This window comes from Schistocerca gregaria, chromosome 3 (genome assembly GCF_023897955.1).
Source record: "Schistocerca gregaria isolate iqSchGreg1 chromosome 3, iqSchGreg1.2, whole genome shotgun sequence".
Taxonomy (NCBI): Eukaryota; Metazoa; Arthropoda; class Insecta; order Orthoptera; family Acrididae; genus Schistocerca; species Schistocerca gregaria.
In genome coordinates this window covers 774,442,343-774,456,938 of record NC_064922.1, presented here as the reverse complement: position 1 = coordinate 774,456,938, position 14,596 = coordinate 774,442,343, and the positions used below count along the sequence as shown (strand labels likewise).

Sequence of the window (14,596 nt, the reverse complement as noted above, 5' to 3'; positions counted from 1 at the left end):
TATACTGTCTCAGGCGAATCAAATTGTAGTCAACAGTTCGAGTCTCGGAACGTCAGAGTTACTTCCTTCAAAATAAGGTTCTTCAAATCGTAGCGGCAAGATGAACACAAGATATTTACTCAAATTCCTGGATCTGAGGTATCTTTGTGGTTTCATTAGCATCAACAGTGGTCCAAACATCTACAAGTGCACACTCACGGAAACTATCTGTGGTGTTATGCAACATTATGTTAGCTCTGAGGATCTAATTTTCTTACGTCATTTCGTTCCTCGCGCTTTCCCTTTCTTGTTAGCCGTTCTGTGAGAAGTTACAGGACTTACGGGTATGTATGCGAGCGTGGTTGGCAGGGATTCGTTAGGTTTCTGAGAGATGTAGCGACTTAATACGCTTCGCCGTCGTGATTGATAATGGCTTGAAACACTATTTTAGAATATATAAAGACTAGTCCAAGACTTGACATAAAAAAGATCTAGGTGCAATAATAATAATAAGGAATTTTGATTTTTTTGTGAAATATGATCTAGTTAACAAATGTACTGTTTCAGAAGATTTGGAGGGTGTGATACAGAATCCAAGATAAATAAAGCCATTTATCATCAGTACAATGAATGCATCTGACTTCTTAGATATCAAGTTACCCGGCAGGTGTGGCCGAGCGGTTATAGGAACTTCAGTCTCGAACGACGCAAACTCAACGGTAGCAGGTTCGAATCCTGCCTCAGGCATGGACGTGTGTGATGCCCTTAGGTTACCCTACTGCCCATTAAAATTGCTACACCACGAAGATGACGTGGCGCCGGTGGCGACACCTACAACGTACTGACATGAGGAAAGTTTCCAACCGATTTATCATACACAAACAGCAGTTGATCGGCGTTGCCTGGTGAAACGTTGTTGTCATGCCTCGTGTAAGGAGGAGAAATGCGTACCATCACGTTTCCGACTTTGATAAATGTCATATTGTAGCCTATCGCGATTGCGGTTTATCGTATCGCGACATTGCTGCTCGCATTGGTCAAGATCCAATGACTGTGAGCAGAATATGGAATCGGTGGGTTCAGGAGGGCAACATGGAACGCCGTGCTGGATCCCAACGGCCTCGCATCACTAGCAGTCGAGATGACAGGCATCTTATCCGCATGGCTGTAGCGGATCGTGCAGCCACGTCTCGATCCCTGAGTCAACAGATGGGGACGTTTGAAAGACAACAACCATCTGCACGAACAGTTCAATGACGTTTGGAGCAGCATGGACTATCGCCTCGCAAACCATGGCTGCGGTTACCCTTGACGCTGCATTACTGACAGGAGCGCCTGCGATGGTATACTCAACAACAAACCTGGGTGCACGAAAGGCAAAACGTCATTTTTTCTGATGAATCCCAGTTCTGTGTACAGCATCATGATGATCGCATCCGTGTTTGGCGACAACGCACATTGGAAGCGTGTATTCGTCATCGCTATACTGGTGTATCACCCGGCGTGATGGTATGGGGTGCCATTGGTTACACGTCTAAAAAAATGGCTCTGAGCCCTATGGGACTTAACATCTTTGGTCATCAGTCCCCTAGAACTTAGAACTACTTAAACCTAACTAACCTAAGGACATCACACATATCCATAGCCGACGCACGATTCGAACCTGCAACCATAGCAGTCGCGCGGTTCCGGACTGAGCGCCTTAACCGCAAGACCATCGCGGCCGGCGGTTACACGTCTCGGTCACCTCTTATTTGCATTGACGGCACTTTTAACAGTGGACGTCACATTTCAGATGTGTTACGACCCGTGGCTCTACCCTTCTTTAGATCCCTACATTTCGGCAGGATAATGCCCGACCGCATGTTGCAGGTCCTGTACGGGCCTTTCTGGATACAGAAAATGTGCGACTGCTGTCCTGGCCAGCACCTTCTCCAGATCTATCACCAACTGAAAACGTCTGGTCATTGGTGGCCGAGCAACTGGCTCGTCACAATACGCCAGTCACTACTCTTGATGAATTGTGGTACCGTGTTGAAGCTGCATGGGCAGCTGTACTTGTACACGCCATCCAAGCTCTGTTTCACTCAATGCCCAGGCGTATCACGGCTGTTATTACGGCCAGAGGTAGTTGTTCTGGGTACTGATTTCTCAGGATCTATGCATCAAAATTGCGTTAAAATGTAATCACATGTCAGTTCTATTATAATATATTTGTCCAATGAATACCCGTTTATCATCTGCAGTTTTTCTTGGTGTAGCAATTTTAATGGCCAGTAGTGTAGTTAGGTTTAAGTAGTTGTAAGTTCTAGGGGACTGATGACCTCAGATATTAAGTCCCATAGTGCTCAGAGCCATTTTAACCATTTTTGAGACATCAACTAAGCAGCAGATTGAAATCTAAACAAAGCAAATCTAAACATATCCACAGCACAGTGAGTATGGTTAGACAGACACAGGCATCGTGTAGTTAACAGCAGGAGAATCTTAAATGAAATTGATGCCTGGGAAGGTATCCCCATTTTGATAAAAGTGGTACGAATATAGGACATTAGGAAAATTCAGCTACCTGCCCTGGATGTCTATGAAGGAAAGAAGAGAGATTTGATGGAAATGATGCAATACCTGACAAATATCGACCACATGAAGTTTTACGAAAGTAGAATAACGGTTTACTATCTTTTTGCTGATGTATGGCATTTAGAGCTTTCAATTGCATTTCCACGTTCAGTAAATTTTTCGTACTATTACAACAAAACATTGTCATTTGCTTTTCTCATAATGACAGAGTGAAACGTTACGACATGACACAAATTTGTCAATGGTATCAGGGTGCCTTTTTAGTTTTGTTATATTGGTACATGGTGGGCAATAACCTAAATAAGTTGTTCTATTTGAATGCGCTGTATTTATATTGTTGTGGGTGATCTGCAGGGATGACGTTAAGCCAAAGGCGGCAACCACAGATGACAAGATCGATAGAGTACACAGTCTGGTACTAGACGATTGGTGGTTGAGATGGATGATATAGCTGACAGCACAGTCGTACCAGGGTGTATACAATGGTGGATTGTACATGAATTTCTCAGCGATTTAAACCCTTTAGTAAGTATTCAATTAACGTAGCCCTCGGAAATTAAATGGGGAAAATATTACATTGTTACTACAATATTGCAAATTTTACTATTCCATATTTTATTAAAGGAAAGACATAATTTACAGTTTACGCACTGGTTAGTTACAAGGCCCCCAATGGATGTCACCTACAAAGTAAGTACAATAACAGATTGGCGGGAACCGCGAACTGGTACGATCTGCAATCGTAAATTCTACGAGGGTTTAGTAATCTGGAGTTGATACTCCGGTTTTTGACAGTATTTGAAGTACACCATTTTAAGTCAGGAGCGAAACAAAATTCAAGGCAGCGAAGACCGCAATGAAATGCAAAAAAATCTGCAGAGAATCGACGATTAGTGCAGGGATAGGCAATTGACGGTGATAATAAATAAATGTAACGTATTTCGCACAATTTGTCCAAGATATCCATTACACTTCAAATGTGCTATTGGCGATTATTCACTGGGAACAAAATAGCTGGTATTAGCCTTCTGGTTCGATCTAATGTGCCCAGCTATTCTTAGCACATCAACCCAGTTGTAGGAAAAACAGACGCAAGGCTAAGATATTATGGAAGGCTGTTAAGGAAATGTAGTTGATCCACAAGAAGGATCACATAACGTAGTTGTAGGCTATGCTCTAAGACTCATAAGGAAACTCATCTATGAAAGAAGAATCTTACAAAAAAAACCTTGTTATAGCGGTTCTTGAGGAATGATCATTAGTTCTCAACCTTCGTCATGGTGTGTTAATAGAATAAAATTGGTTATCGAAGGGGCTTGATAGAGATGCTCAACAAATACCAGCGATTGTTGGTACAAGATAGGCGTGAATCTCGCAGAATTTTACCGTTGAAAGTCTGAGTTCGTACGTCCAAAGAACAGCTGAGCAAGATGTTACTTCCCATCACATATGTCCCCTAAAAAGGGAATTTAGAGCTCATACGGAGGCTTACCGCTGCGCCATTAGCAACTGGAGAAAGAGATAGTGGGGGAAACGATAGTGGTATCACAAATGTCATCAAACGTACACCACAAGGTCCAATAGCTTGTGCAAAGTAAATGCAGATGTAGACGTGAACGGAAAGAAAAGGGCGAAGTCGCTATTAATCTTCCGAAAAGTTATGACCAGTATTTCCTGGGAATTAAGAAAGATTCTCCAAACTGATTGTCTCCCAAAAAGCAGCTACGGATAGCACCAAAATTTCCTGTACCAACAGATTAAATTGGAAAATGTCAGGTAACGTTGAATGATGACGCTAAAACTGTGATTTTTCCAGTTAAGATTATCTCTGTTGATTCTCGGACTGCAGGTGTGCTCAGTATTGTCAAGTCTTTGAAGGAAGCACTCGAATAACGAATTCAAGGTATCCAGATACTGATGGATGCTAACATCGATACACCTGATTGCCTGCACATGAAGTGCACATGGGCCCTGAAACTGGTTGTCTAAATCGAAAAAAAAACTTACAAAAACGTACGGCTGCTTGGTGAATTTTATTCGTAACAATTAAGATTATGCTTGCACCAGCCTTATGCTAATGAACATCAACAAAAGTTGAACAAGGGTAACGAAATGTAGACAAATTAAACCAAGAAATAGTGTTAGAATTATATTAGTATATTGGGCGGCGAAGTAACTGACAGTGGCCGGGGTATAGAGGGTGTAAAGCGCAGACTGGGAATGGCAAGCAGACCATTTCTGGAAAAGAGAAATTCGTTAACATTCAACATAAATTAAGTGCAAATACTTCCTGAAGTATTTTATTTGCACGGAAGTGATAGTATAACAATCAGCAGTTCAGCGTCGCTAAGGGTTAAAAAGCGACGCCATTAATAAATGGATGAATGAATGGGAATGAGTGATTTAGAGTGATTAATCACGTCATATTCCTTGGAAATCCGGCTGAATGGTTTGAGTGTGCCGAATGCTTGGCGAACGTTATCTCCCATCATGCTTAGTGCCAAATGGGCGAGATAGCGTAACGACATGAGTGTGTTTTTCGTGGTTAGGTCGTGTTCCGCTTATTGCGCTTAAGGGAACTATAAAAGCGGAAGGCTATGAACGTAGGGAGGATAACCCCGTCTCAATGCCTGTATCCACGATGTCAAGGACCAATTACAATAATGTAACCAGCAATAAATACATTAAAAACTGTATTTTCATCCTTGATTTATTCCAGAGATATCCAGTTTCGGTATTCCATTATGCCATCATCGGGTTCTCTATGGTGACATAGTGGCTGAGCTTGTATTGCCAGACGAAATATCATCCAAAAGCGAACCAGTATCAGTGCCAGCTTATCTAAAAAGCTATACACTCGTAAGAGACCTGAGCGCTCAGATTGTTTATGAGTGTACAGTCGTGTTACATACTATGGCGCGGATACTGTTTCGCTTCTGCATGATATTTTGTCTGGTAATACAAGCTCAGCCACTGAATACAAGCAAGGTGCCTCCCCGAAGATCACTCCGCTGATAAAATGCTGCTCCCTGGGAAATGCTTGCCGTTATTCTAACGGGAGAACCTTCTACCATTAGGACACAACAACAACAACAACAATAGCTCAGCCATTATGAGCCATAGAGGGCCTTATGGCGGTACAATGGAATGCTGAAACCGGTTGCATCTTGAATAACTCAGAGATGAAAATACAGCTATTGGTTTACTTATTGCTATTTATACAGAGTGTTACAAAAAGGTACGGCCAAACTTTCAGGAAACATTCCTCACACACAAATAAAGAAAAGATGTTGTCTGGACATGTGTCCGGAAACGCTTAATTTCCATGTTAGAGCTCATTTTAGTTTCGTCAGTATGTACTGTACTTCCTCGATTCACCGCCATTTGCGCCAATTGAAGGAAGGTAATGTTGACTTTGGTGCTTGTGTTGACATGCGACTCATTGCTCTACAGTACTAGCATCAAGCACATCAGTACGTAGCATCAACAGGTTAGTGTTCATCACGAACGTGGTTTTGCAGTCAGTGCAATGTTTACATTTGCGGAGTTGGCAGCTGCCCATTTAATGTGTGGATTAACACGGGGCAATAGCCGTGGCGCGGTACGTTTCTATCGGGACAGATTTCCAGAACGAAGGTGTCCCGACAGGAAGACGTTCGAAGCAATTGATCGGCGTCTTAGGGAGCACGGAACGTTCCAGCCTATGACTCGTGACTGGGGAAGACCTAGAAGGACGAGGACACCTGCAATGGACGAGGCAATTTTTCGTGCAGTTGACAATAACCCTAATGTCAGCGTCAGAGAAGTTGCTGCTGTACAAGGTAACGTTGACCACGTCACTGTATGGAGAGTGCTACGGGAGAACCAGTTGTTTCCGTACCATGTACAGCGTGTGCAGGCACTATCAGCAGCTGATTGGCCTCCACGGGTACACTTCTGCAAATGGTTCATCCAACAATGTGCCAATCCTCATTTCAGTGCAAATGTTCTCTTTACGGATGAGTCTTCATTCCAAAGTGATCAAATAGTAAATTTTCACAATCAATATGTGTGGGCTGACGAGAATCATCACGCAATTGTGCAAACACGTCATCAACACAGATTTTCTGTGAACGTTTGGGCAGGCATTGTTGGTGATGTTTCCATTGGGCCCCCTGTTCTTCCACCTACGCTCAATGGAGCACGTTATCATGATTTCATACGGGATACTCTACCTGCGATGGTAGAATATGTGCCTTTACAAATACGACACAACATGTGGTTCATGCACCATGGAGCTCCTGCACACTTCAGTCGAAGTGTTCGTACGCTTCTCAACAACAGATTCGGTGACCGATGGATTGGTAGAGGCGGACCAATTCCATGGCCTCCACGTTCTCCTGACCTCAACCCTCTTGACTTTCATTTATGGGGGCATTTGAAAGCTCTTGTCTACTCCACTCCGGTACCAAATGTAGAGGCTCTTCGTCCTCGTATTGTGGACGGCTTTGATACAATACGCCATTTTCCAGGACTGCATCACCGCATCAGGGATTCCATGAAACGGAGAGTGGATGCATGTATCCTCGCTAACGGAGGACATTTTGAACATTTCGTCTAACAAAGTGTTTGAAGTCACGCTGGTACATTCTGTTGCTGTGTGTTTCCTTACCATGATTAATGTGATTTGAAGAGACGTAATAAAATGAGCTCTAGCATGGAAAGTAAGTGTTTCCGGACACATGTCCACATATCATATTTTCTTTCTTTATGTGTGAGGAATGTTTCCTGAAAGTTTGCCGTACCTTTTTGTATACCCTGTATATGTGTTGGTTGTCGTCCTGTCGTAACTCATGGTAAGGATGAATGAAGTTACACTAGTTGTGAGCCAGCTTGTCTAAAGGTGAGGAGGGGCTTTACGACTGTCTTCCCAATCGAACCACTGCATGTGTCCAGTCCAGAGGGCTGGAATAACGTCAGGGAAATTTCAAAAAATGGTTGAAATCGCTCTGAGCACTATGGCGTTTAGCATCTGAGGTCATCAGTCCCCTAGAACTTAGAACTACGTAAACCTAACTAACCTAAGGACATCACACACATCCATGCCCGAGGCCGGATTCGAACCTGCAACCGTAGCGGTAGCGCGATTCCCGACTGAAGAGCGTAGGTCCGCTCGGCCACACCGGCCGGCAGTGAAATTTCATTTCATTTGCTCGTCCCTTTCTCGGCACTTCAGTTTGTTTGTCGTATAATGTATATGGCTTAAAGTTAAAACTTTGGTTAATACAAATTGCTGCGCCATAAACGTACGTTGAATATATCGTCGAACAGGGTCCTTCCAGGCTGCTGATGGAGGACCTTGCCGCCGCCGCCTCCGCCACCAGTAGCGCCAACACCGTAACCGCCAGCGCCACCACTGCTGCTGCTGCTGCTGCTGCTGCTACTGCTACTGCTACTGCTACTGCTGTAGCCGCCCCCGCCACCACCACCCCCGAGCCCGGCACCGGCAGCGGGGCCGCCGCCGCCCACGCCCGCTCCTGCGTGGAGCCCGCCGCCTGCCTTGTAAACGACGCCCCCGCCGCCGCCCGCGGAAGCTCCGCCAGCTCCTCCAGCCGCTGCGCTGGGTCCGCCGCCGCCCACAGTCGCCCCGGCGTAGAGGCCGCCCCCGGCCCTGTAGCCCAGGCCGTCAGCAGCGGCGCCTCCCCCTAGTCCGGCCGCCGCGCTGGGTCCTCCGCCGCCCACCGTGGCCCCGGAGTACAGCGCTCCGCCCGACGTGGAGCTGCCGCCTGCGTTCGAGGCGCTGCCACCGAGTCCAGCGGCAGCGCTCGGTCCACCGCCGCCCACTGTCGCTCCTGCGTGCAGCCCACCGCCTGCCGCTTGTGACGACCCGGAGGACGCGCCGCCTCCCAGGCTGGCGGAGGCGCTCGGCCCGCCGGGAGTTCCAGCCCCCGCGTGGAGGCCTCCGGGGCCGATGCCGGCGCCTGCCGTGAAGCCACCGAAGGAAGCCGACACTCCACCAGCCCCCAGCGAGATAGATGGGCCCTGTGTTGCAACACAGTGATTGGTTCAACTTACGACAGAGAGAAGGAGGGGGAGAGAGAGAGGGGAGGGGGAGGAAGGGGAGAGAGCGAGAGAGAGAGAGTGAGAGAGACACTGTCACCTGCCTTACCAAGAGAAGGTATGAAGTAAAAACTTGTGTGCGTTTGGAATATTTTGTAACCTGTAAAATGTGTTTGTGTGTGTGTGTGTACGCTATGAAATGTAGATTATTTTCATAGATAGTGATAAAATAAGCCCGTATGTTATCTCCAAGAGAACATACACTGACCCAAAAAGATTGCGACGCCAAGAAGCTGTTCGCGATCTAAACTAAATTGGTAGGCGTGTTCTTACATCTTAAAAGGGATTTCGTGTACGAGTGGAACTAGTAGCGCCACTACATCTACATTTATACTCCGCAAGCCACTCAAAGGTGCGTGGCGGAGGGCACTTTACGTGGCACTGCATTACCTCCCTTTCCTGTTCCAGTCGCGTATGGTTCGCGTGAAGAACGACTGCCGGAAAGCCTCCGTGCGCGCTCGAATCTCTCTAATTTTAGATTCGTGATTTCCTCGGGAGGTATAAGTAGGGGGAAGAAATATATTCGATACCTCATCCAGAAGCGCACCCTCTTGAAACCTGGACGGCAAGCTACACCGCGATTCAGAGCGCCTCTCTCGCAGAGTCTGCCACTTGAGTTTGCTAAACATCTCCGTAACGATATCACGCATACCAAATAACCTTGTGACGAAACGCGCCACCCGTCTTTGGATACGCGACTGGAACAGGAAAGGGAGGTAATGCAGTGCCACGTAAAGTCCCTCCGCCACGCACCTTTGAGTGGCTTGCGGAATATAAATGTAGATGTAGATGTAGTGGCGCTACTAGTTCCACTCGTACACACTCTGTCAACCCGACCTGGTACGGATCCCACAATGATGACCAATACTCAAGTATAGGTCAAAAGAATGTTTTGTAAGCCACCTTCTTTGTTCATGGACTACATTTTCTGAGGACTCTCCCAATGAATCTCAACCTGGCACCCGCCTTACCAACAATTAATTTTATATGATCAATCCACTTCAAATCGTTCCGTACGCATACTCCCAGATATTTTACAGAAGCAACTGCTATCAGTGTTTGTTCCGCTATCATATAATCATACAATGAAGGATCCTTCTTTCTATGTATTCGCAATACATTAACTTTGTCTATGTTGAGGGTCAGTTGCCACTCCCTGCACCAAGCGCCTATCAAGTGAGGATGCAGATCAGGTTTGACTTAAATACACGTTGTAACAGACGCGAGCGGAACTTACCTTTGCGATTGGGCGTGATGAGTTGTTGCGGGTCAAGAATGCCTTTTAAGGCGACAAAGGCTCCGTTATTAGCGCCTCTCTGAATCTGAATGAGATCCTGCAATATGGCTACCAGAAGCTCGATATTCCACTTGCGATATTGTAGAAAGGCTTGGCAGGAATGTAGGCACTGTAAGTAATGGGTGGTACCGACGGTCACGTGAATGTACGTCGCAAGAAGACTTGGCTCCGGATGCTCACTTGGCACTACCGAGAGGGAAGAACGTTGTGTTCGGCGTATGACTGTGTTGCATCGGAGTGCATTTTTATTTATTTATCTATCTGAGTCATTAGTTTTCTGACAAGTTTGATGGGCTCGCCACCAATTCCTCTTCTCTGACAACCCCTTGATCTCGGAGTAGCACTTGCAACCTACGTCCTCTATTGTTTCCTGGATGTATTCCAATCTCTGTCTTCTTCTACAGTTTTTGCCCTCTACAGCTCCCTCTAGTACCATGGACGCCATTCCCTGATATCTTAACAGATGTCCTATCATCCTGCGCCCTTTCCTTGTCAGCGTTGTCCACATATTCCTCTCCTCTCCTATTCTGCGCAGAACCTTCTCATTCCTTATCTTATCAGTCCAACTAATTTTCAACATTCGTCTGTAGCACCACATCTCAAATGCTTAGATTCTCTTCTGTATAGGTTTTCCCACAGTCCATGCTTCACTACTATATAATGCTATGCTCCAAACGTACACCCTCAGAAATTTCTTAATCAAATTAAGGCCTATGTTAGATACTAGTAGACTTCTGGCCTTTTTGCCAGTGCTAGTCTGCTTTTTGATGTCCTGTCATTGGTTATTTTGCTGCCTAGGTAGCAGAATTCCTTAACTTTATCTACCTCGTGACCATCAATCCTGATATTAAGTTTCTCGTTGCTCTCATTTCTGCTACTTCTCATTACTTTCGTCTTTCTTCGATTTTCTCTCAATCCATACTCTGTACTCATTAGACTGTTCATTCTATTCAGGAGATCCTGAAAGTCTTCTTCACTTTCACTCAGAATAGCAATGCCATAAGCGAATCGTATCATTCATATCATTTCACCTCGAGATTTGATTCCGCTCCTGAATCTTTCTTCTATTTCCATCATTGACTGTTACGCGTACAGATTAAACAATACGGGCGAAAGACTAAATCTCGCCTTACACACTATTTACTCTGAGTACTTCGTTCTCTCTTGCCCTCTCTTATTATTCCCTGTTGGCTGATGCACATATTGTGTATTATCCGTCACCCGCATCTCGTGGTCGTGCGGTAGCGTTCTCGCTTCCCACGCCCGGTTTCGATTCCCGGCGGGGTCAAGGATTTTCTGTGCCTCGCGATGGCTGGATGTTGTGTGATGTCCTTAGGTTAGTTAGGTTTAAGTAGTTCTAAGTTCTAGGGGACTGATGACCATATATGTTAAGTCCCATAGTGCTCAGAGCCATTTTTTATTATCCGTCTCTCCATATAATAACCAGAATTTCGAACAACTTACACCTTTTTATACTGCCGAAAGTTTCTTCCAAGTCGCCTAATTCGAAGTCCTATGAACATGTCTTGAGTTTTCTTTAGGCCTGCATCCATTATCGACTGCAATGTTACAATTGCCTCTCCGGTGCCTCTACCTTTTCTAAAGCCAAACGGATCGTCATCTAACACATCATCAATTTTCTTTCCCATTCTTTTGTATATTAGTCTTGTTAGCAATTTGGGTGCATGAGCTGTTAAGCTGATTGTGCGATAATAGTCGCACCTGTGACTCTTGCAGTCTTCGGAATTATGTGGATGACATTTTTCCGAAAGTTAGATGGTACTTCGCGAGACACATACATTCTACACACAGCGTGAATAGTCGTTTTGTTGCCACTTCCTCCTAATGGTTTTAGAAATTTTGATGGAATGTTATCTGTCTCTCCTGCCTCCAAATCTTTTTTAAACACTGATCCTAAAACTGGATCCCCTGTGTCTCCTAAATCGACTCCAGTTTCATCTTCTATCACATCATACAAATCCTTCCCCGTGAGAGAGGCCTTCAATTTACTCTTTCCACCTATCTGCTCTCTCCTCTACGTTAACAGTGGAATTTCCTTTCCACTCTTAACTTTACCAGCCTTTCTTTGTATGTCACCGAAGGTTGATTAGACTTTCCTGTATGCTGAGTCAATCGTTCAGACATTCATGTCTTTTTTTTATTTCTTTACGCTTTTCCTGCGCCCTTTCTGTCTTAGCTTCCCTACACTTCTTATTCACTTAATTCCCCAGTAACTTTTAATTCCTTCTTCTATCGATCAACTGAAGTATTTCTTGTGTTACCCCTGGGTTCTTCGCAGACAGCATCTTTGTACCCATGTTTTTCTTTCCAACCTCTGTGATTGCCCTATTCAGAGACGTCCACTCCTCTTCAAATGAACTGTGTACTGAACTATTCATTAGCGCACTATCTATAGCCTTAGAGAACTTCAAGCTTATCTCGTCGTTCCTTAGTACTTCCGTATTCCACTTCCTTGCGCATTGAGTCTTTCTGAATAATTTCTTAAAATTCAACCTACTCTTCATCGCTACTGCAGTGGGATCTGTGTCTGTGTCTTCTCCTGGGTACACCATACAATCCAGTATCTGATTTCGAAATGTCTGTCTTTACCGAGCGAGGTGGCGCAGTGGTTAGCACACTGGACTCGCATTCCGGAGGACGACGGCTCAATCCCGTCTCCAGCCACACTGATTTAGGTTTTCCGTGATTTCCCTAAATCGCTCCAGGCAAGTGCCGGGATGCTTCCTTTGAAAGGCCAGGGGCGACTTCTATCCCCATCCTTACCTAATCCGATGAGACCGATGACCTCGCTGTCTGGTCTCCTCCCCCCCCCCCCCCCCTGTCTTTTCCTAGTATACGTCCTCCTCTTGTGATTACTGAACAGAGAATGCGCTGTTACTAGCTGAAATTTATTACAGAACTCAATTCGTCTTCCTCCTCTTTCATTCCTTATCCCCAGCCCATATTATCCTGTAACCGTTTAACCGTTTCTTTTACTCCTTCATCTACAACGCAATTCCAGTCCCTCCTGACCATTAGATCTTCATCTGCCTTTACGTACTATACTACCCTTTCACTATCCTATGCTTTCTCTCTCTCTTCATCTTCAGCTTGCGACGTCGCATCTATACCTTAACTATCGTTTTTGGTGTTTCTTTTCTGTCGATTCTAATAAGAACAACCCTATCACTGAACTGTTCGCTTAACACACTCTTTGCCCAACCTTTCCATTCATAGCGAATTCTACTCCCGTTATACCATTTTCTACTCCTGTTTATGTTAGCCTATAATCATCTGACTAGAAATCCTTGTCTTCTTTCCATTTCACTTCACTCACCACTATTATACCTAGTTTGAGCATTTGTATTTCCCTTTCCAGATTTTCTAGTTTCTCTACCACTTTCAAGCTTCTGAAATTCCATGCCCCGACTCGTATAACGTCATTTTTTCATTGTTTATTCAATCTTTCTCTCATGGTCACTTCCCCCTTGGCATTTCGTTTCAGGGGATCCGAATGAGAAGCTATTCCGGAATCTTTTCCCAATGTAGAGATCATCATTACACTTTTTCAATTACAGGCAACGTGTCCTGCGGATAGACGTTATGTGTCTTTAATGCAGTGGTTTCTATTGCCTTCTGTATCCTAATGCAGTTGATCATTGCTAATTTCTCCGTGTTTAGGGGCAGTCTTCCACCCCAAGAACAATGGAGTGTCCTGAACCTCTGTCCTCTCTTTCAATCTTTTTGACAAGGCCATTGGCAGAATGTGGGTGACTTTTTATGCCGGAAATCTTCGGCTGTCAGTGCAGATTATTAATCAACATTTAAGCCGTTGCGGGTATCGAACCCGCAACCGAGGATGGTTTGATTACTCTTCGAAGACACTACCTGTAGAATACGGGTGAACAGCATACGGGCATATGTGGCAGTAATTTCAGCAGCAGTTCTCATCCAGTGTTACAAGGAACAGTTACAAATCTTTTACTTCAAGGATAGCTTCTAGCCAGGCGCCGTGTTTCGTGCATTCCACAGACCTTAAACCAGGGCCATTTTCGACTTCCAGGGTGTCAAGTGAGAGCTCATTGGGTGGCAGGTCGAAATAACTGTTGTGTTTTATGAATAAAGCTGGTTCTGCCTCGGCGTCAGTGATTGTCATATGTTGGTTTGAGAAAGGCCAGTTAAGTTCCTGCAGCAGAACCACTCTCTTGGTTCGTTTGACAGCAGAACCTATCTATTGGTTATCCCACGCAAATCTGTACGTCAAGTGTTCTGCTTCCATTCACGAACAGCACACCAAGGGTTTTTTCCAACAGTATAACGCTCGTCTATATGCCGCTGTTGTAAACCAACATACTCTACAGGGTGCTGACATGTTGTCTTTGCCTGCCGCGATCACCGACCTGTCTCCAATTAAGCTCATATGGCACATCATCGGACTACAGTTCGAGCGTCATCTACAACCAGCATTAACCGTCCCTATAGTGACCGATCAAGTGCAAAGTCATGGAACTCCATCCCGCAAACTGACATACAGCATACGTATAACTCAATGCATGCACGTTTGCATGCTTCCATTCACCATTCTGGCAGCTACAACCGTTACTATTGTACCATAATTTCACATTTGCAGTGGCTTACCTC

At 45.1% G+C, this 14,596-nt stretch overlaps 1 protein-coding gene across 1 annotated transcript in view; it reads right to left on the bottom strand.

Moving 5' to 3' along the window:
- Positions 1–14,596, bottom strand: part of LOC126354147 (uncharacterized) — a 102,280-nt gene that overhangs the window by 50,823 nt on the left and 36,861 nt on the right. The window contains exon 3 of the mRNA XM_050003557.1: positions 7,849–8,580. Within this exon, the coding sequence (XP_049859514.1) occupies positions 7,849–8,580 (732 nt within the window). The remainder of the gene's footprint in view (positions 1–7,848; positions 8,581–14,596) is intronic.